A 23369-nucleotide genomic window follows, 5' to 3' on the forward strand; every position below is an offset into this window, starting at 1 on the left:
AATCTAATTTTGCTTAGAATTTACTTTTAGGTGTTTTAAACGTTGTAAATTGAAGATTTTATTTTGATAATTAACATTTTACAACAATACCCTCTATAAACCTTGAGGAAGTTTGATAAATTACGTTTATTTTGCAAGCTTTTTTGAAAATACTTCATTATTTTTATAATTCTGACAAAATAGAATTTCTGTTTAAGTAAATAACATGGCCACAAAAAGGTTTAAGCAGTTATTGAAATATTTTATTACCATTCTTGCTAATTAAATAGTCGTTAACTATGTTTAATTTGCATTTTTTTAAAAGACAAGAAAAATATCCTACTTAAATGCTACTTTTATGAAGTTATCTTAAACCTTTTCCAAAAGTTTGTTTTATAAAAATATTTTATTTTCCATTGATTTTATTGATTATATAGGTTAAAAATATCAAAAGTATTTTTTAAAGGCTATAGATTAATTTTGATTAATTCCGATTTTTTATTTTTTTATTTTTTTTCAAATCTGAAAGAATATGCCTGTCTTTTTAAAGAATAGATTATATAAAAAAAACTAAATTAAACATATTCAGGCTATCAAAAAGTTAAAAATATTTTTTTTTTACTATTAAATCGCTAATTTTTAAAATCATTAGATTTTAAGCTTATTTTGCATGGAAACACACTTTTTCAGTCATTTCTTCTCAACAATGGATCTTAAATGATTATTACTGAAAACTTTTATGAAAATGTTATTAACCAAAACTCCAAATAAAGGAAATAATTGCCGTTTGCAAAAATGTGTGCAAAAAGTTGCCAATATCTCATTAAAAGGGACTTAATGGATTTTAATTTTTACTGCTTACGACTTAGTGGACTATAAACTATTAGAAAAGTATCACTTCAAGGTGGAATTTTAAGGGTCAACTTTTTTTCTTTTAAAATTCGCAGTGATACATTTCGTAACAACAACTTTGAAGCCAAATTGTATTTCAAAACATTCATTTCATGTAAATATCAGGTATCTCAAGGGATAAGACATTGGACGATAAATTATGCACATTCCAATTATTACAAAAATTGATACCTTATGTAGATCTAAACTATTGGTCGGATAATTAGGACACTGCAAGTTTATACCAATCAATTGAAATAGAATTAAAGTTCCAACGTTAAGTTATCGAATAAGATAACATGTTCATAAAACAGTATAATATACAGTCTAATGTCCCTTCTTTCTCTAAAAAAAGGTTTGCCTCATAAGACTCTTTTGCCTATTTATTTCATTTTTTGTTCATTACGTTAATTCCTTTATTGATGAATATTTAACAAGGATGACAACATCCATAAAAGTGAAGATCTAAAACGGTAGGACAAACGAACATTAACACTTATATAAAGTAAGAACTAAATAATCAGAATATAATTCTATAAAAGTAGAAACAAGATTTTCTTAAATTTGTTGAAATACTGCTTTAATACAGTATAAAGTTTTAGGATAAGGACATACTTACATTTTTGGGACTTCATTTTAGAGATGCTTTGCTTATAACATTGTACTTTGTTGTCCCAGGCATCAGTTTTCTAAAAATCAGATCAATCAAATAATCATATCTTATAAAATTAGTTGTTAAAAATGGACATGTTTAAAATGACATACGGACATTCTGGTAATGATTATAGAGTTGCTACACTTTCTAAATCATACCTAACTACTACAGGAATCAACAAGCAAAGTTTGAAATTGATAGGGCAATTCTTACATGCCTAACAAAAAGAGCTAACCGTTACGGACTTACGAATGGATTGACGGACCGATCCTAATTATAGAAAAGCTTCGCTTGTAATATTTATAATGATGTAACAGTTAAATGCTTCATAATTCATTATCTAATCAACTTAAGTCATCATACAATATCATCGATATTAGTATAGTATAAATGGATATTTAAGTTTATTTTGTTTAATTATCGCACGCCTTTAATTATATAAAGTACCAATAGATTTTGGTAACTACTGAACCAAATAAAAGGATTTTTATCTTAAATTCTTAAATTCAGAATTCTGTATAAGGGCATACTGTCATTTTAGGACTTGATTCCAGAGATGCTTCGCTCATAATATTGTACCTTATTGTTATAGGAATCAGTAATCCAAAAATCAGATAAATTGGATGATTTTATCACATAAAAAATTGTTGTTCAAAAGTAAAAAAAATCAACATGTTTAAACTGGAAGTACGGACATTCTGGTAACGATTATAGAGTTGCTACGCTTTCTAACACGTACCTAACAACTACAGGAATAACCATGCAAAGTTTAAAATCGATAGGACAATTTTAACATACCTAAATTAACGAAAAAGCTATCCGTGATCTAATCATCCGATTGATCTGATTTTTTGGTATATTGATTCCTGGTACGACAAAGTATAATGTTATTAGCGAAGCAACTCTATAATCAAGTCCTAAAAATGTAATTATTTCCATAAACATAATCCTGTATAAAGCAGTTTTTCAACAAATTTACTTACAACTTTGCTCTTATACATTTATATTCTGATTATTCAGTTCTGACACTATATAAGTGTTAATGTCCGTTTGTTCTACTATTTCAGTGCTTCGCTTTTATGGATGTTGTCATCCTTGTTTTTATTACATATGCTCATCTAATCTATAAATTGTTTTGTCCGTCCGTCTGTCAGTCATTCTTCAAAGGATGTGAACGTTATTTTTAAGTTTTCAAGATTTTTTTGGAGGTTTTGCATATTCTCTTTCTTTTTTTCTTGTTAAGATCACTTTGTCTGTTTGTCCATTTCGTGATTTTTTTGTGTTTTGCTACTTATGGATGTTGTAATCCTGGTTTATTAATTCATCTTACAATTAATTTGCCATGGGGGATATTGTGTAACTTTCTTGATTAGATTGCAATAAATTATTAAATCATTATGTCATTAATGCAGATTTCATTTTTTTTAATGAATTAGAACAGGAAATCAGATCATCATTTTATAATACAAACAAATGTTTTTTTTCCAGAATGGCTTCGAAACCGGTTAATATCCGTTGGATTAGAACCGGGACACAGCCATACTGAAAAATCAGGATTACAGACGTTTTTCCACTTATAACAAAAAATTATAAAATTTATATCAGTTTAGTTATCCCCCGGGCCATCGGCCCCTCTGGGTTAACAAAGCTGGTTTTAATCTTCATTTCAATATCCGCAGAAGCTGTCTGTAATACGATGCGGTATTTTCTAATCTTCATTCTTTTTTTATATTGAAAAGTGCTTTTTAGCCATAACAAACAGCCTTATTTTAAAAGTAGCATGACACCAAAGTGTACTAAACCCTGCGCCAATACCTTGCACCCAATTTAACATTAGGGTAAACTTCCCAACACACGAAAATCTACCCCGTCGCCTTATTTTCAATTTATTAGTGTAAAACTTAAAGGTCTTCCTCCAACTGAGCTATTCTATATGATGACGTCATGAGAATGGGATGGTATATAAAGAGTGTGCCCGTGGGGTCTAACCATCACTGCAGCTCTGACTTCCACAGTGGGCACATCAAAATTAACAAATAGAATCAACATGTTCAAAGTTGCTGTAAGTATTTAATATCTTATTTTAAAAAAATAAGAATTTAAAAAGAAATTTAAATGTTTTTAACATAATAAGCAAACTATACTATATTAGGCATTTCACATCAAAAAGGATCTTTAGTGAGCTACATAGCAAGTACGTAATGATTAGTGCTTTATTTACAACTAGCGGCTACGACCCTAGAGGCCTCTAGGGGCACCTGAAGAGGGAGGAGTTTAATTCAATAACACAGTTTTATTTTAGATTTAAAAAGTAAAAAAAAATCTGGGAGGATTTTCATTTTTAATTTTAGTTTTGAACAAAGTTAGTTTTTTTGTGGTTGGGGATTAATTTTTTTTAGAGGAGCGATTTCTCTTGGGAGGTTGGTGGTACCCTCCCCTAAAATAGTTATAAACCTTCCCAGGATCTATGAGAAGGCCGGGGACTTTAAAGTATACTAGTCCCAAAAGTGTTATAAGCAAATTATCTCATTATAATTTTTTAATTGTTGGAATCCTTTACTGCAATTTTTAATACATTGTTTTCTTTCCAGATTGCTTGTGCTACTTTGGCCGTCGCCATGGGCGCCCCTGAGGCTGACGCTCACTACGGTGTCCCCGCCCTGTACAACGCCTACCCCAACTGGCCTGGAGTCTCCACCCCCTACTACTCATCCACCTGCTTCGGCTGCCGCGGCAAGAGATCAGCTGACGCCGAAGCTGATGCCTACTATGGCTACGGCTACGCTCCCTTCGCCTATGGCCACCATTATGGACCCGGAATCGCTGGACACCCTGGAGCCGCCACCAGCTACGTTGCCAGATCTCCCCAGGGTCTGAGAGGCAAGAGGTCCGCTGACGCTGATGCCTTCTACGGCTACGGCTATGCTCCCTTCGCTTACCACTACGGCCCCGGAATCGCTGGACACCCTGGACACGCCACCAGCTATGTTGCCAGGTCTCCCCAGGGTCTTGGCAAGAGGTCAGCTGACGCTGAGGCTGATGCCGATGCCTACTATGGTGGATACTACGGATACGGTCATCCCGGACACGCTCACTCCTACACCCACGTGAGCCGTGCCCACCTCGGTTATGGCGGTTACGGTCACTCTGCCTATGGCTACCACTTGTAAACTGCTAGTTGTTCATGTTGATTCATTCAGTTTTTACTTCTTATATTAAATAGTATTGTTTCTTTAAAAATATAGTTTTTATATAAACAGTATTTTTGATTATGTGAAAAAGTGAAAGTAAAAAAATACCTCCCTCTTACGTCAATAATAGGCACTAGCGGCTACGCCCCTAGAGGCCTCAAGGGGCACGTAAAATTTGTTTTGTCAATCAGCTAATTATCAAAAAAAAAAATATCCACTAATACCAAAAATGTACACAGGGCGGCGTTTTTTTTTATATTTTTTGCGACTTCTCTTGGTAGGGTGGTTGTACTCTCCTCTAAAATAGCTATAAACCTTCCCAGGAACTATGAGAGTGTAAAGAATCCTCAGTGAAACCAGATTATTATGTTGAGTAACTGTGTAAATGAATTAATGGCTACGCCCCTAGAAGCCTCTAGGGGTACTTGAGGTGATGGCGACTTGAATTAGACCCTCAAAGTTTTAAAAAGAAAAAGTAAAATAAATTTAGGGATGATGGTACCCTCCCCTAAAATAGCCAAAAACCTTTCATTGAGAAGCTACACTTTAATGGAGAACCGTATCAGGTCAGCTGTTAGTGAGATCTTTGCTAAAGACATAAAACACCTTTCTACTTTATATTAAAGGATTTATCAAAATACTTATGAAATTTTATTTTATTTACATTTTGTATTTCATTTATGTCCAGAAAATTTATATTGTGGATTTTAAATGCCACGAACTTAAAACCATTCAGGGAGGGGACAATAGACAGTAAATTATAATGGTTCCCAAAATTTTAATAACACATTCTATAATCAGTTGGCTTGTTAAAACCGAAGCTTTTCTATAATTAGGGTCGGTCCGTCCGTACGTCCGTCACAGAGAGTTAGCTCTTTTCGTTTATTTAAACAGGTTAGAATTGTCCTATCGATTCCAAACTTTGCATGACGATTCCTGTATTAGTTAGGTACAATTAGGAAAGCGTAGCAACTCTATAATCAATACCAGAATGTCCGTACGTCCATTTTAAACATGTCGATTTTTAACTTTTTTGACAACAAATTTTTGTATATTAAACTTATCCGATTCTTCTGATTTTTTGAATACTGATTCCTATTACAACAAGGTACAATATTATAAGCAAAGCATCTCTATAAACAAGTCCCAAAAATGTAAGTATGTCCTTAAACAGTATCATCTATTTATGCAGTTTTGCAACAAATTTACTAACAATATTGTTTGTACTGATGCATTAATATTCTGCTAATTCAGTTCTGACAATCTACAAGTGTTAATGGTCGTTTGTCCTTCCATTTCGAGCTTCGCTTTTATGGATGTTGTCATCCTTGCTAAATTATAATTGGTTGGTACAACACATCAGAATCTAAACATTTCTAACAATGATTTTAATGTGTTATCATTATAGGGGATGAACATCCATTGATCGTCTATGAATTGTCTTATCCCTTTAAATCCTTGCCAAAAAACTAAGGTAGCACCAAGAAAACATAAGGAATAAACAGTTAGTGCCGGCAAACCAATTATGATAAACATAATTATCCCACTGTAGACTAAAATTATTGGTTTAAAAGTTTAGATACTGTTAGTTTGGAACTAACAAATCAAAATAATTAAAAGTACCCAAAGTTTTTGTGCCAATGAAAAAGATATTGGATTATAAAACTTTGGGTACCAGTGTAATTTACAGCCAAATGTCCACTCACTAGCAAAACATAATCCTAATATTGGATTTTATTTTAGAATTCAATATGGAATTATGAAGAGGGTGACCACCAATTTATCTTCTACTGTCTCATTCTTAAGATCCCTGCCGAAAAATTAGCTAGTATCAAAATACTTTTAAATTAAGGGGTTAAATGTAGAATATTAAACAAGAATGAAAACATTCTGAAAGGCTGTGTCTACAGTTAACATATTAAAAATCAACGAATGAGGGAAAGTGTTTATTTAATATTTTGGTACCAGTATAATTTATATTCCAATGTCCCCTCCCTCCCTGGATTGTAAAGGTTAGAACTAAACATTTACATAGTAGTGACGACATAAATAAGCATAATCGATATATTATTACTTGGATGTTGCAACAGATTTTCATGTACTCTAATAAAGTGATGCTCATAGCTGGCTAAAATAACAATACCCCCATCCATCCCACCACCCTTCCCTCTTACTGGATGAACGAGCTGACCAGTAAATGAGGACATTGTAGCAACCTAAATTGAGAAAAAATTTCCCCCTGTCAATATATCCACGTATAAAATATCCATTATGCGCAGGGTGGCGCGCATGTCAAATCATATGAAAAATGCATTCATATCAGGGATTAGGGGATAGGTAAACAGATAAAAATACTATTCAGTTTTTTACTTTTTTTGTTAAATTCCTTTAAATCTTTATTTTGTTGGTGACTTTATTCATGAATTTAGCTTCTCATATTTTGATGAACTGAAATTAGTTTCCGAATGTGAACACATTTTCCTAGGTGTTTCACGGTTGGACCCTCAGATGTCAAAACTTTATTTTAGTGTTTGGCCAAAATGACTTAGCAATTGTATCTGTAAGTACGTCTAATAACACCCTTTGCTATTTTTAAAATCCTAGAAAATTTTTTTTGCAAGAAAATTGCATAAATTCGCAACCTTTTTTAGAACCACTACATAACTCGAGTTTTAAAACTTTTTATATAAAATCCTTTTTACAAAAAATATCAATAATTACTTAAAATTAAACCTGAAAGAAAAAAAATCTCATTACACGTGTTAATTTGCATGTTTTAGGTCTTTTTTGAGGAAAGTATAACTTCCACATTTTTGACAATAATATATTTTTTTAACATTTCAAAGTAAAATATAATAAAACCTAAACGATTTTTCTTGAATTATCAGTTGAAAATTTCATCAAACATGCAATTTAAGTGATGAAAATTTAATAAAATCATTTTTTCATTTTAGAATTACCAATTTTCTACATTTAAAACAAAATGTTAACAAAATTTAAAAACATTCTAATATATAACTTTAAAAATCAATAACATTTTATAAAATGATGTTTTTAAAAATAAATCATTAAAAGGTATTAAAATGCATTTTAAGTTGCTTAAAATTAAAACGAGAATATCTTTTTACACTTTATTCTTTGTAATAGAGATTAATCGTCATTTGCTGAAAATGAAACATTAAATAAACTAATTGAATCTTTTTGTGACCATGTTTAAACTTTTTGATTTTTACACTAAGGTGTTTTTTAATGAAAATCTTTGTTGAATTCTCTTTTGCTACAAAAAAATAAAGGGAATTTTTTACTATTTCTAGGTTATCTTATGTAATTTAAACTATATAATATGAAATAATTTTTAATTGTCTTTCTTTTGAGCCACAAAACACTGTAAAATGTAACATATATGCAAAAATAACAATTTTTTTAATGAATATTATAATATCCTTATATGACATTGCGTCAGAGCTTATTCTTTAGATCATATGTTCATGAAAAGTAGTCATAAACTTGGAGGGTTGCGCTATTTATTAGAATATTAAATAAACTTGAATGGTAAAAATATTAGCATAGCCTTTGTCAATTCAAATGCTTTAGGTATATTATTCGGAAAGTTAGTTAAAAAAGAGAGAATTTGCTGTGTATACTGTTGAAAGACTTTCAAAAATGTAAATTACAAAGCAATCCTAAAAGATCGGGTCGTAGGCCAGTCTTAGTCGGGGGTTTTCTGATAGCAAATATTGCGTTATTGGTATACAATGTAAAAAAAAACATTTTAAAGAAATTCTTTAAATAAAACCCAACGTGTATTGGCAGTACAAACATCTTAATGCTAGCAGACATATGTTTATCAACATTTGCAGAAAACTATTTCCACAAGAAAAATTATTCATGTTTCTACTTCACAATTTTAAATATTTCTTTCTGATAAAATGTTTGACATATATCGTATAATCATTTACCAAAAAAAATATTTTGATAATTTAGATTTCAGAGAAGATTAATCCTTTCAAAAAACTAAGACGACATTTTGCATCTTCTGTCATGACATTTTAGAAAAAATATAAAAAAAACCAAAATTTAGTATGAAAACTATTTTCATCGATTTTTCTGAAGGTATTATCATATTCTGTGGCTTTGTTATTATCATTTACTTATATCGAAAGTGCCAAACATTGTACCCTAACTTATTCATTTAATAAAAAACCAACAGTGGTTTCCCAATCCTATCTCAATATTTGCTACTAGCTAAAAAACCTTCAAACTTAAAAAAAAATCAAAATTTGAATGTATTAACGATTTATACATTCAAAGTTTTAATTTTTCAAATTTTGATTTTTTTTTTGGAAGTTTGAAGGTTTTTTTGCTAGTAGCAAATATTGAGATAGGATTGGGAAACACCTAGGAAAATGTGTTCACATTCGGAAACTAATTTCAGTTCACCCATATTTTAACGAAAATTCTGTTATTTATAGTTTTGGCTATTTTTAACCAATTACCAATTTTTTTTAATATCAGATTTTTAGTTTATTAATTATCTCTTAATCCGTGATAAAAAAAACAATGTAAAATAGATAAATGCACAAAAATGCAGAGAGGAAGAGAACTTGGACGGCAGATTTTCTGGTACCAAAAGTTTTATAAAGCGTCGACCTAAAAACTTTGGGGACTTGTTGGTTTGAACAATTTAGCAGTGTCAAAGTTATCCACAATTAGATTTAATATGCGTAAACAGGAGTTGAATATTAGTTTATCTTATATTGTCTTTTCCCTGACAAATAAGTCAATATTTTACTTTTGACCTTTTAGTTTTTCACATAACATATTGAAATTGACGATGGAATATTCCATGCGTCTTCTGAGGACTAAACAATCTCAAACGAGGTGATAGGACTTCTAAATTAATAAGATAACAATATTTATTCAAAAAGGGGAAGATTTTTGTCTGTCTGTGTGTTTGTACCGAAAAATTTTACAAACTGCTGGGCCGATTTAACAATTAATTTAAGGGCCCTTGAAGGTTTCTAACTATTTTGCTTGGTAAAGTATATCCCTTTTAAAGAAACTACTTGAATCGAATAAAAGGCCTACGAATATAATGTTTTAAATATGGCATATTAGGTATTATCTTTTGGCCAAATACACACTCAAAATATTAAGTTGCTTGCATGTCCTTTTGCATTCATTATTTGGCTTGCATTATATGCCTTTTAACAAGGATGACAACATCCATAAAAGCGAAGCTCTGAAACGGTAGAACAAACGGACATTAACACTTGTATAATGTCAGAACTGAATAATCAGAATGCGAATGTATAAGAGTCAAAGCAAAATTGTAAGTAAATTTGTTGAAAAACTGCTTGATATAGGATAATGATTATGGACATACTTACTTTTTTAGGACTTGATTATAGAGTTGCTTCGCTTATAATATTGTACTTTGTTGTCCCAGGAATCAGTATACCAAAAATCAGACCAATCGGATAATTAGGTCACATACAAATTTGTTGTTAAAAATGTAAAAAAATCAACATGTTTAAAATGGACGTACGGACAATCTGGTAATGATTATAGAGTTGCTACGCTTTCTAACTCGTACCTAACTATTACAGGAATCACCATGCAAAATTTGAAATCGATAGGACAATTCTAACATGCCTAAATTAACGAAAAAAGCTATTTAAAAAAGTAAAAAAATCAACATGTTTAAAATGGACGTACGGACATTTTGGTAATGATTATAGAGTTGCTACGCTTTTTAAATCGTACCTAACTACTAAAGGAAGCACCATGCAAAATTTGAAATCGATAGGACAATTCTAACATGTCTAAATTAACGAAAAAAGCTATCCGTGACGGACGGACGGACGAACGGACGTACGGACGGACGGACCGACCCTAATTATAGAAAAGCTTCGCTTTTAAAAACTGGTGTACTATAACTTCCGAAAGTTGTATAATTTTATACAAAAAAAATACTTTATAAAAAAATGTTACATTGCTTTTGACATAAAAGCATCTTTCTTTATTAATTATCTCAAAAGTATTTTCGTTTTTTGTACATAAAGATCTCACTAACCGCTGGATCGAAAGGATTCTCCTTTATTGTAGAGAGCTTGTAAAATGCCGTGATAGTGGAAAGGTTTTCATCTATTTTGGGGGAGGTTGCAACCATCCTTCCAAGAGACATCAGCCACTAGTTTTTTGCCAATATGCTTTTATTGCTGAATTGATAATTGAGAGCTTTTGCGTTCATGTTTTTGCAATTACATCATTATTTGACATTAAAAATCCACGTTATTCTGATATCTGCGAATTAATCAAATTCAACACATTTCTTATTCGGAAGTGATGTCTAACCACTAAAAAAAACTGCATTCATCCAGGGAAGGTTGGGACATTGGACTGTAAATTATGACTGAACCCAAGATTTTCTTTTTTGATTGCTTACAAACTTTGAGTACTTTAACTAAATTTTGATTATCTAAATTTTTCTCCTAATTATATTTATCTACAAAAGAGTAATTTTATTTATCATCATTGAGATATGCATTACTTTAACCTCGAGTGTCTTATCCCTTAAGATCCCTGGCTATTTATCTGACAATATACTTTGCTCTTGAAATATCTTTTGTATATTAGACAACTTAGCACAATAACATCATAATTTTTAAAAGCGAAGCTTTTGTAAAATTAGGGTCATTCCGTCCGTACGTCTGTCCGTGACGGACATTTTGCTCTTTTTTTGCTCTTAAACATGTTAGAACTATCGATTTCTAACTTGATTATTTATAAAATAGTTGGTTACGATTTAAAAACCGTAGCAACTCCTTATTCGTTACCAGAATGTCCGTACGTCAATTAAAAACATGTTGACTTTTAACCTTGTATGCCAAAAATAATTTATTTAATATTATTTTCTTATTTATCTTATTTTTTTAATACTGATTCCTATTACAACGAGGTACAATGTTATAAGCGCGAAGCGTCATTATAAAGACTTCATAAAAATGTAAGTATGTCCTTAAACAATATTCTCAATTTCAGCCGTTTTAAACAAATTTACTAACAATTTTATTTAGTTTTTATACATTTATATTCTGCTTATTCAGTTCATATTCGTTTGTCCTACCGTTTCAGAGCTTCGCTTTCATGGATGTTGTCATCTTTGTTATCTAAAGGTTAACAAAGATATTGAGAAGTAGATAATAAAATGTATGCCAAGTATTTTTAAGTAGCGAATCTACTTTATAGCTCTCTTTGTCAGTCCGTCCGTAATGCGAAGAAAGAGGAAATGTGTTTTACTCAGCTGAAGAGACACTATTAAATTTTTATTTTAATTTTTTTATTGACTTTTTTATGCTAAGGGCGAAGCCACGAGTTGAAAAAATAACATTGAATTCAATATACAATTATGTATAATTAACAACACATATTATGGGCGTTTTTGGAATATTTTCTTTCATATATATATATATATATAGCTATAATGTATAGCTACATTATTGTAAGCCAAAAGATTTAATTCAAATCTATATTTTGACATCATTCTAGCGATTGACAATCATTCCCAAAAGTTTTATTGCAAAATAATTTTAATATACAGTAGGAATACTTTTGTTAATCATAATTAAAGGTGTAATGGTCATAGATTTTTTTCTTAGGTTATATCTTAACAAAAAAAAACGAACCGTCTTTCCCTTTATTCTTGATTTATTTCTAAACTTGAGAGACTTTAAGGGAAAACGGCGAAATATCAATATTATTGCAAAAAAACATACGATAATAGTTATTTCTTTCATCGTATTATAAACGGCTTTCCGCGGATATAGAATGTACAATTATAAGATTAAAACCAGTTTTTTAGCCCCGAGGTGACGAAGAAACGGGCTGAAAAAACTGGTTTTAATCTTATGATTGTACATTTTTATATTCGTAGAAAGCTGGATATAATACGATGCTAGACATAGTTTTTTCGTATGGATGAGAACCGGTTCCTATCCACCGGATTCGAATGAATACGAGAAAAAATACTAATACTAATAGCTTAACAAAGAAGAAAGAAAATCTATGTTTTTTGATTTTTGTTTTGTTTTTAAATTTCATTACAATCCCATGACTTTCAATTTGTGCAGACAGAACAATGTTATAACATTTTTCAGGAACCTAAAGGGATAAGACAATAGACGGTATATTCATGTAAATTCCCAATGATTATACTTGAGTAGTTAAAAATTAGTAGTAGAAACGTTTAAAAACTCAACTTAATTAATCAACCAATAAAAATTCATCAAAAGTCCCCAAAGTTGTTAAACCAACGAATAAGAAAGCGTTATTATAAATCTTTGGGGACTAGTGCAATAAACAGCCTAATGTCTCCTCCCTCACTGAACATTTCCCATATAAAGATCACAGGATTAAATAGATATGCAGTTTCTAGTTGAACAATTCCATAATTGTATCAATAGGAACAATACAACCATGTAAAAATCAAATGATTAAATAGATATAAAGAGTCTAGATGAACAATTACATAATAGGACTAATAGGAACAATACAACCATGTCAAGATCACAGGATTAAATAGATATACAGAGTCTAGATGAACAATTCCATAATTGTACCAGTAGGAACAATACGATCATGTAAAGATCAAATGATTAAATAGATATACAGAGTCTAGATGAACAATTACATAATAGGACTAATAGGAACAATACAGTTCTATGTAAAGATTACAGGATTAAATAGATATACAGAGTCTAGATGAACAATTATATAATAGGACTAATAGGAACAATACAACCATGTAAAGATCACAGGATTAAATAGATATACAGAGTCTAGATGAACAATTACATAATAGGACCAATAGGAACAATACGATCAATGTAAAGATCACAGGATTAAATATATATACAGAGTCTAGATGAACAATTCCAAAACTGTACCAATAGGAACAATACTACCATGTAGAGATCACAGGATTAAATAGATATACAGAGTCTAGATGAACAATTTCATAATAGAACTAGTAGGAACAATACGATCATATATAGATCACAGGATTAAATAGATATACAGAGTCTAGATGAACAATTTCATAATAGAACTAGTAGGAACAATACGATCATATATAGATCACAGGATTAAATAGATATACAGAGTCTAGATGAACAATTCCATAATAGGACTATTAGGAACAATACAGCCATGTAAAGATCAAAGGATTAAATAGATATACAGAGTCTAGAAGAACAATTACATATTAGGACTAGTAGGAACAATACAACCATGTAAAGATCACAGGATTAAATAGATATACAGAGTCTAGATGAACAATTACATAATAGGACCAATAGGAACAATACGATCAATGTAAAGATCACAGGATTAAATATAGAACTAGTAGGAACAATACGATCATATATAGATCACAGGATTAAATAGATATACAGAGTCTAGATGAACAATTCCATAATAGGACTAATAGGAACAATACAGCCATGTAAAGATCACAGGATTAAATAGATATACAGAGTCTAGATGAACAATTACATAATAGGAACAATACAGCCATGTAAAGATCAAAGGATTAAATAGATATACAGAGTCTAGATGAACAATTACATAATAGACCAATAGGAACATAACGACATTATTATTGACTGGAAAGTGTAATAAAGGACAGGTTTTTTCATGTAATCAATTTCAAAGGTAATCTTTAAACAGCTAGATTTCAAAGAATTATGTGGGGAAATTATATTAACCAAAAATTTCGTTGAATTGAATCGTAGTGTAATTCTTTGTCTGCAAGAAATTAATTTTTTCAGTTGGACGTACTATTTTGTCTGATTGACCGTCTAAGGTAGTTAAACAATTTAACATTTTACTTTTACAGGAACATTGTTCAATATATGCTTGTATATTGTAGCCTTTTATGGACATAAGGCTTGGTCTTATATATAAAGCAAATTATTTTTTTACTTGCAAAACTACCTTATAACTCCTAACGAGAGAGTTAGTACTAGACTCGAACCCGATACCTCAGCAACAGTAAGCAGTCGCGTTATCAATACCCTTCTAATACCAAATATTTTTTTTAGTTTAGTTTTCATATCTGTCCTTCTGTCTGTCATTCGGTAATGAAAGTTTTGCCCGATTAATTAAGAAGAACAGCTAATCAACGTTTCTTGACTAACACTTCACTTTATTATTTTAACATTTCCTAGAATTCCCTCCACAGAGTTTATCTTGGAAGTACACACAGCGCACGTAAATATTTTGACACTATCTTTGATCCAAAATCGGGGTTGGTATAATAAGCAGGGATGGCAATCCGAATCCGCACAATTTTTGGACCCAGATTCCGAATGTGTATGACTTTTGTAGCACTTAAAACATTTTTTTTTAAATGTAGCAAACAAAAACAAACAAAAAAGTAGTTTATTGTACTTAGCTTAGCTACAAGTAAGATTGTGGGACCTGGGTAGCATCCAAAGAACAGATCTATAGTATAGATGTATATACAGACAACTACCTCCCTTTATTTTTCAAAGACCTCTTTCGTCTGTTTCTAAATAATTTTCTGCTACTTAGCTGTGTTAATATAAGCGATACCATTGGTTGATTTTCAATGACCCAATAGGAAGGTTGCACAAGACGATTGCGATGGGGAGATACAGTTATTAAACCCTTTCTTCCTCTAGTGTTTTACTCTAATATCCAAAGTTTTCTTGTATTTTATTTTTACAGTAGCTTTCAATGCTTATTTTAGGTTTAAACTGTAAGTACTAAACACTAAAAATCTTAATGTTCTATCCCTAATATTCTACAATCATTTCCATAGCCCTTTATATGATTATTCTCTTAGGTCCTTAACTAACCTACCCCAACCAAAGGAATTAAAACAAGAAACTTCCGGTTTATGTAAATCTTTCATGGAATAGAAATCTTATCCTGTTAATGAATAACATACTTTTACAAGCGGACAACTATTGCATCAGATGCATTCATTGATTTTAAATTTCTTGCCAAAGATTTAATCTACTATTTCATGTATCTTAATAATACATGCTATATTCTGAGCTACAGCTAAGTTACTCCATAAGTGTTATGAGATATAGCCTAAAAAATATACCTCCCCCCTCCCTGAATAAAAGTAATAACAAGAAATCTTTACCCCTACTCCAAATCAAACCATACAAGTTAAAAAAAACATAAAATGTTCTTTCCTATATTTTTAAAAGCAAAGCCTTTCTATAATTAGGGTCGGTCTGTCCGTCCGTGCGTCTGGAACGGATAGCTTTTTTTCGTTAATTTAGGCATGTTAGAATTGTCCTATTAATTTAAAACTTTGCATGATGATTCCTGTAGTAGTTAGGAACTGATTGATTAATTACACTAGTCCCCAAATTTTTATAATTACGTTTTCCTATTAAGCTTTACAACCACTAATTTTAATCTACAAAAGGGGTAATTTTTTGTATCATCATTTGGGATGTAAGTTAATTTATCAGCCATTTTCTTATCCCTTTATATCCCTTGCAAAAAGGTCAAATGATTTTACAATACTAAAACTTCAAGCATTACTTACAAAAGGGTTTCGGTACATACGCTTAGAGTTTTAATTTTCTTGTGCATTTTTAAAAGCGAAGCTTTTCTATAATTAGGGTCGGTCCGTCCGTAACGGATAGCTTTTTTCGTTAATTTAGACATGTTAGAATTGTCCTATCGATTTCAAATTTTGCATGATGATTCCTTTAGTAGTTAGGTACGATTTAGAAAGCGTAGCAACTCTATTATCATTACCAAAATGTCCGTACGTCCATTTAAAACATGTTGATTTTTTTACTTTTTAAATAGCTTTTTTCGTTAATTTAGGCATGTTATAATTATCCTATCGATTTCAAATTTTGCATGGTGATTCCTGTAATAGTTACGTACGAGTTAGAAAGCGTAGCAACTCTATAATCGTTAACAGAATGTCCGTACGTCCATTTTAAAAATGTTGATTTTTAAAACATTTTTAACAACAAATTTGTATGTGACCTAATTATCCGATTGGTCTGATTTTTGGTATACTGATTCCTTGGACAACAAAGTACAATATTATAACCGAAGCAACTCTATAATCAAGTCCTAAAAATGTAAGTATGTCCATAATCATTATCCTGTATCAAGCAGTTTTTCAACAAATTTACTTACAATTTTGCTTAGACTCTTATACATTCGCATTCTGATTATTCAGTTCTGACATTATACAACTGTTAATTTCCGCTTGTCCTACCGTTTCAGAGCTTCGCTTTTATGGATGTTGTCATCCTTGTTTATATACAACGAAGTAAAATAAACGCATCTCTTAAAGTGTTATGAAAGTTTGTATGTAAACTAAGTTCTCTAAAATGGCTTAAACAAATTAGATCAATATATATACGGATAACGAAATCGTTATATTTACTAAAACGAATAATTATAAATGTTAAGATATACTTCTTTATACGGCTAAGAAGTTGACTTTTTATTGGTTTCTCGACATTGTTCTAGCTCATAATGTAAGTTAAAGATTATCCATGCTCTTTCAAACCACGGTAATAGGGGACATTGGGCTGTTTCTTACACTAGTCCCCAAAGTTTTATTTGTTGGCTTAACAACCTTGGGCACTTTTTAAAAATTTTGATTGAATCATTAAGTTAAGTGTCCAGACGTTTCAACCACTAATTGTAATCAACAAAAGTGGGGTGCTTTTGTATATCAACATTGTGGATAAACATTAATTTATCGGCCATTGTCTTATCCCTTTAGATCCCTGCTTCAAAACAGTGATAAATGCATACCATTAAAGAACAAGTAGTTCAACAATCACGTACAGAGAAAAATGCATCCTTTGAACCCAAAAATTCAGCGAATCCGTGAAAATTCCAACGCCTTTTAGGATTAGCGCAACTACCCTATCAGTTACTTTTTAAATATGCGTACTTTTTTGATCTAGTTCTATTGCACATAAATTTGTTGCAAAATTGTGTTTATACGGGATGTAAAAAAGGACATGATTTCATTTTTAGATTTGGATTATAGAGATGCATCCTTTATAATATTGTACCTTGTTGTTCTAGGAATCATTAAAAATCGTATGAATGGGATAATTATGTAATACAAAAAGTTGTGGTCAAAAAAAATAAAAATTCTGTGTGTTTTAAATGGAAGTAACGACATTCTGGTAACGATTATAGAGTTACTACGCTTCCTAAAGCGTACCTAACTGTCTTAGAAATAATCATGCCATGTTTGAAATCGATAGAACAATCCTAACATGTCCAAAATAACGCAAATAGCTAACCGTTACAGATGGACGTACGGATGGACCGACCCAAATAGTAGAAAAGCTTTGCTTTTAAACACAATTTTAGTTGTATATTTCCCAGCTTCTAATGTAATAAATGTTCTTGTTTTTTGATTCTTTAACTTAAACGAGGAAAATGATTAAATGCAAAATCTACGATGAAATGCATTTGAAATGATTTTAGTCAGGTGCGTAAACCGATTTTTTTTACCCAAGGGGTGCGCGAAGCATGCTATACCATTTGACACCCGTTTAATGATTGACCCAAATGTATAAAATAAAGTTTAGAGGGGTATGCAGATATTTTTTAAAGCAGAAAGTTAAACAAATAGTTAAGCCCGGTCTTTCACATCCCATCATTTCGCACGCTGTTAATATCAGTTATGTTGAGGTACTTGAATGTAAGAACAAACATTAAACAAGGATGACAACATCCATAAAAGCGAAGCACTGAAACGGTAGGAAAAACGGACATTAACACTTGTAAAGTGTAAGAACTGTATAATCAGAATATAATGAATAAGAGTAGAAGCAAATTTGTGAGTAAATTTGTTGAAAAACTGAATAATGTTTATGAACATACTTATATTTTTAGGACTTGATTATAGAGATGCTTCGCTTATAGTATAGTACTTTGTTGTTACAGAAATCAGTATACCAAAAATCAGATCAATCGGATAAAAAGATCACATAAAAATTTGTTGTTAAAAAAAGTAAAAAAATCAACATGTTTTAAATAGACATTCTGGTAATGATTATGATTATAGCTTTCTAAATCGTACCTAATTACTACAGGAATCACCATGCAAAGTTTTAAATCGATAGGACAATTCTAACATGCCTATATTAATGAAAAAAGCTATCCTTTACGGACGGATGGACGGACGGACCGACCCTAATTATAGAAAAGCTTCGCTTTTAAAAAGTGTAAAAATTTAAAACTATGGAGACAATTTCCTTGATTGTTTTTGAATAATTTGAGAAAACCCCAAAATGTACAAAATCAGACCATAAAGTTGCTGTCAATCATAAGAAAGCATTAAAAGTAGGGTTGGGCCGGATATCCGGTCATTTTCAATATCCGGCCGGATACCGGATATTAAAACTATCGGTTACATGATATCTGGCTGCTTTTTGACGCCGGATATCCGGTTATCCGGCCGGATACCCGGTAATTTGCCGGATATCGAAGGTTGGCCAGATATCCGACCGGAACCGGATATCTGGTAATTTGCCGGATATCGAAGGTTGGCCAGATATCCGGCCGGAACCGGATATCCGGGTTTAGAAATCAGCCGGATATCCGGTATCCGGCCAAAAAAGTATCCGGCCCAACCCTAATTAAAAGGGCAAATATAAGATATCAAGAGAAATATCCATAGATAAGAAAGAAAAGTGACAAAGAGATTAGTTATTTCTCGCATCGTATTATAAACGGCTTTCCGCGGATATAGAATGTACAATTATAAGATTAAAAACCAGTTTTTTAGCCCCGAGGTGACGAAGGCACGGGCTTAAAAACTGGCTTTAATCTTATGATTGTACATTTCTATATTCGTAGAAAGCTGGATATAATACGATGCTAGACATAGTTTTTTCGTATGGATGAGAACCGGTTCCTATCCACCGGATTCGAATGAATACGAGAATAGTTATTTCTCGTATCGTATTATAACCGGTTCCTATCCGCCGGATTCGAATGAATACGAGAAAAATACTTACACAATTGAAATTTGACAGAGAAAAAAGGAGACTGAGAGAAAAACAGAGCCAAATACAAAAAAATACAGACGGTCGGATTATTCCAATAAAAGAGTAGATATGCTACTAAAAGCGTAAAAAGAACTAGAATTAATGAACTTTGGCATTTAGATAAATAAACAACTTGTCATTTAACAAGAGAGGAAGCTCTATACACTATAGTTCTTTTTAAAAGCGAAGCTTTTCTATAATTAGGGTCGGTCCGTCCGTAACGAATAGCTTTTTTCGTTAATTTAGGCATGTTAGAATTGTCCTATTGATTTCAAACTTTGCATGGTAATTTCTATAGTAGTTAGGTACGATTTAGAAAGCGTAGCAACTCTATAATCATTACAAGAATGTCCGTACGTCCATTTTAAACATGTTGATTTTTTTTACTTTTTTAACAACAAATTTTCATGTGATCTAATCATCCGATTGATCTGATTTTTGGTATATTGATTCCTGGGACAACAAAGTATAATGTAATAAGCGAAGCAACTCTATAAACAAGTCCTAAAAATGTAAGTATGTCCATAAACATTATCCTGAATCAAGCAATTTTTCAACAAATTTATTTACAATTTTGCTTTGACTCTTATACTTTTTTTTATTTTGATTATTCAGTTCTGACACTATACAAGTGTTAATGTCCGTTTGTCCTACCGTTTCAGTGCTTCGCTTTTATGGATGTTGTCATCCTTGTTATAATACATAAATTTGACCATCAATGACTAATTTGGCAAATTGAAAGATTTAGATGAAGCAAGGATGACAACATCCATAAAAACGAAGCCCTGTATTGGTAGGAAAAAACGAACTTAACGCTTGTAGAGTGTCAGAACTGAATGAGCAGAATATCAATGCATAAGTTTTAACAAAATTTTTAGAACTTAATTACAGAGGTGCTAATTATAATATATTATTCCTTGTGGTATTAGGAATCAGTATTCCAAAAATCATATAAATAGGATAATTATAACATACAAAAATTTGTTGTCAAAAAGTAAAAAAACGTCATTTTTTAACATGTTTGAATCAACAAAAAGATCTAACTGTTACACAAAAGAAGCTAACTTTCTTGGACGGATGTACCGACCCTTATTATAGAAAAGCTTCACTTTTAAAAATATAATTTGTAACATGATAGATTTTTTCCATTTGAGATAGAGCTTTTTAAAAATGCAGGGTCTTTTTTTATACAGTATGTAGTTTGTACATAATGAGTTTTTTCTAGTCATAAAAAAAATATCTTAATAGATGTTACCATTAAGTAAAAAAAAAAAGATATTTTCAAAACCAAATATCAACTCAACTCTAATAGTTATCGTATTTTATAATAGACAGATTTCTGCGTATAATAGAATAAATGATTATAAAATTAAATCTAGTTTTGTCAACCCTGAAGGGCCGAAGCTCGGGCTAACAAAACTAGTATTACTACTATGATTTTATATTAATATTCATGGAAAATTGTTTGTAATCAATGCTATATATGATTTTTTAGTATGGCTGAGAACCATTTCTAATCCAGCGTATATTAATCGGTTTCGAAGCCATACTGGGTGTGTTTTTCTTGCTGTGATTATTTGCCATTGAACTTTTATAACTTGTGTACATTTTGAGACTACTAAGTAACTGTTACCTTACAGGGAAAAAGGGAAATTTTTATTACAGTAGTCCCCAAAGTTTTATTATAACGATTTCTTATTATTTGGCGTAACAACTTTAGACACTTTTGTAGAATTTTGGTTCATTATTTAAGTGTCCAAACGTTTCAACTACTAATTGTAATTTTGTTTATTATTATTGGGGATGTACGTCATTTTATCGGCCATTGTCTTGTCCCCTGATAAACTTCAATTCTAACTTACTTGCGTGCTAGGGTACTCTCCCTTTTTCTCATACCAGCCCCCGCGAACTGAGGCGAAGGCACGTAACCGTAAGGTCCAGGTATATCTCTAAATATAAATTCAAATATATATAAACTAGTGGTCTCTAGGGGTACTTAAGGAGGTGGGTGTTTTCGACAACCCTTCTTTTTTAATATATAGACAGACAAATAGACACACAGAGATCCTTTTACTTTATAATAAGGATTAATGCCAGCATAAATTCAAGGAGAGGGGAGGGGGGAATAATCAGAGACCCGTAGAACAGAGTGTATGGTACATTAAGAAACATTCTAGAAAGATTTTTAAAGCTATGAATAGGTATTCGAAAGCTCAATTAAAATAATTTTAAAATAAAACATTTGTTTTACAGGATCTTTCAATGGTTTTGGCAAAATTGTACGTGATGCAAAACTTCTTAAATAAAGAATACTGTTTAAGGACATATTTACATTTTAGCACATGGTAATAGGGGTGCTTTTTGGAATCAGCATGCAATTATAACATGGCTAAATGAACGTAAAGAGCTAACCGTTACGGAAGGACCGACCGACCCTGATTATTAAAAAAGCTTTACTTTTAAAAACAGACATGGTGTACCTGGCAACAGAAGTGACGAGAATCCTGTGCGGCATAACTTGATTAGATTTCACACTTCCAGTAAATTGTTTGCGTCGCCTCCATCTTGCCAAAGGACAGTCCCTGGTTAAAATAGATAATATTAACAGCTGTTTTTTTTTGATGGAGATACCCTTTTCCAAAATATTAAGAAAAACTTCCTTTGACCTATTAGAATCTTCACTGTAAAGGAGAACGATATAGGTTCATCGGTTAGCAAGATTCTTTGCTACAGACCACCCCGTCGACCATTTGCCGACTTTCAATGGGGTCTTTGAATATCAATCAATAGCGTCGTAAATATTAACATAGCCAGGCACTACAAAATAGCAGAAAGCAGTTTGCTAGTAGACGAAAAAGGTCCCCAAGTCGGACACGGTAGTTTTCTGGGTTTGACATCTACATATACTTTTTACCTTTATTCTTTTAAAGATTGGTCTTTATTTTACATATGATTTCATATTATTTAATATTAGTTTGACTTTCGCTCTATATGTACATTTTTTATTTATACTCCGAACAAAAGTTGATGTAAATTTTTGGGAAAGAAAAACATAACTCACTTTGACTAGTAAGTGCGAGAGAGCAAAGTGAATTGGGAATTTCTTGGGTTTTCTAAGAAACTCTCAAGTAACAAGAACGCGCGTATTAGAGAGAAGCGCAGTTTTTATAGAAGGCCATGTGGTTAGAGTAGTTTAAATAAAGAATAATTCAAGGACGAAAACATCCAGAATGATCTAACCAAGTTATTTTCTGGTTGCTCATAGATGAGGGGAATTATCAATAAGAAATAGCAGCTAAGAAAATAATTATCAAGTATCTAAAGAGATTAAACAATGGCCAATAAATTGTTGTAAACCCCAATTGATTTTGCACAAAATTACCACTTCTGTAGAATACCATTATTGGTCGAAATGTTAGGACACTCGACTTAATGCAACAACCAAAAATTCAATAAAAGTCTCCAAAGTTGTTAAGTCAACGTTATAATAAGAAAACGTCATAATAAAACTTTTGGGGCTATATAAATAACCAGCCCAATGTCCCCTTTCCTCCCTGTTAC

General features: G+C 31.5%; 2 protein-coding genes across 2 annotated transcripts in view; one reads left to right on the forward strand and one right to left on the reverse strand.

Moving 5' to 3' along the window:
- The window catches only part of LOC145312220 (uncharacterized), a 46580-nt gene that overhangs the window by 9279 nt on the left and 13932 nt on the right, over window positions 1-23369 (reverse strand). The window contains exons 4-5 of the mRNA XM_080151443.1: window positions 22289-22390; window positions 21671-21757 (exon numbers count right to left, since the gene is read on the reverse strand). Coding sequence (XP_080007569.1) covers window positions 21671-21757; window positions 22289-22323 — 122 coding nt within the window. The 5' untranslated portion in view covers window positions 22324-22390. The remainder of the gene's footprint in view (window positions 1-21670; window positions 21758-22288; window positions 22391-23369) is intronic.
- Window positions 3520-4787, forward strand: LOC145312219 (uncharacterized). Its single transcript, XM_080151442.1, has 2 exons — window positions 3520-3587; window positions 4117-4787. Exons 1-2 carry the CDS (start codon window positions 3573-3575, stop codon window positions 4693-4695), a joined length of 594 nt encoding a protein of 197 aa, XP_080007568.1. The 5' UTR covers window positions 3520-3572; the 3' UTR covers window positions 4696-4787.

The sequence above is a fragment of the Acartia tonsa genome, chromosome 2, assembly GCF_053477335.1.
Source record: "Acartia tonsa isolate MP-2025a chromosome 2, ASM5347733v1, whole genome shotgun sequence".
In the NCBI taxonomy this organism is placed as follows: domain Eukaryota; kingdom Metazoa; phylum Arthropoda; class Copepoda; order Calanoida; family Acartiidae; genus Acartia; species Acartia tonsa.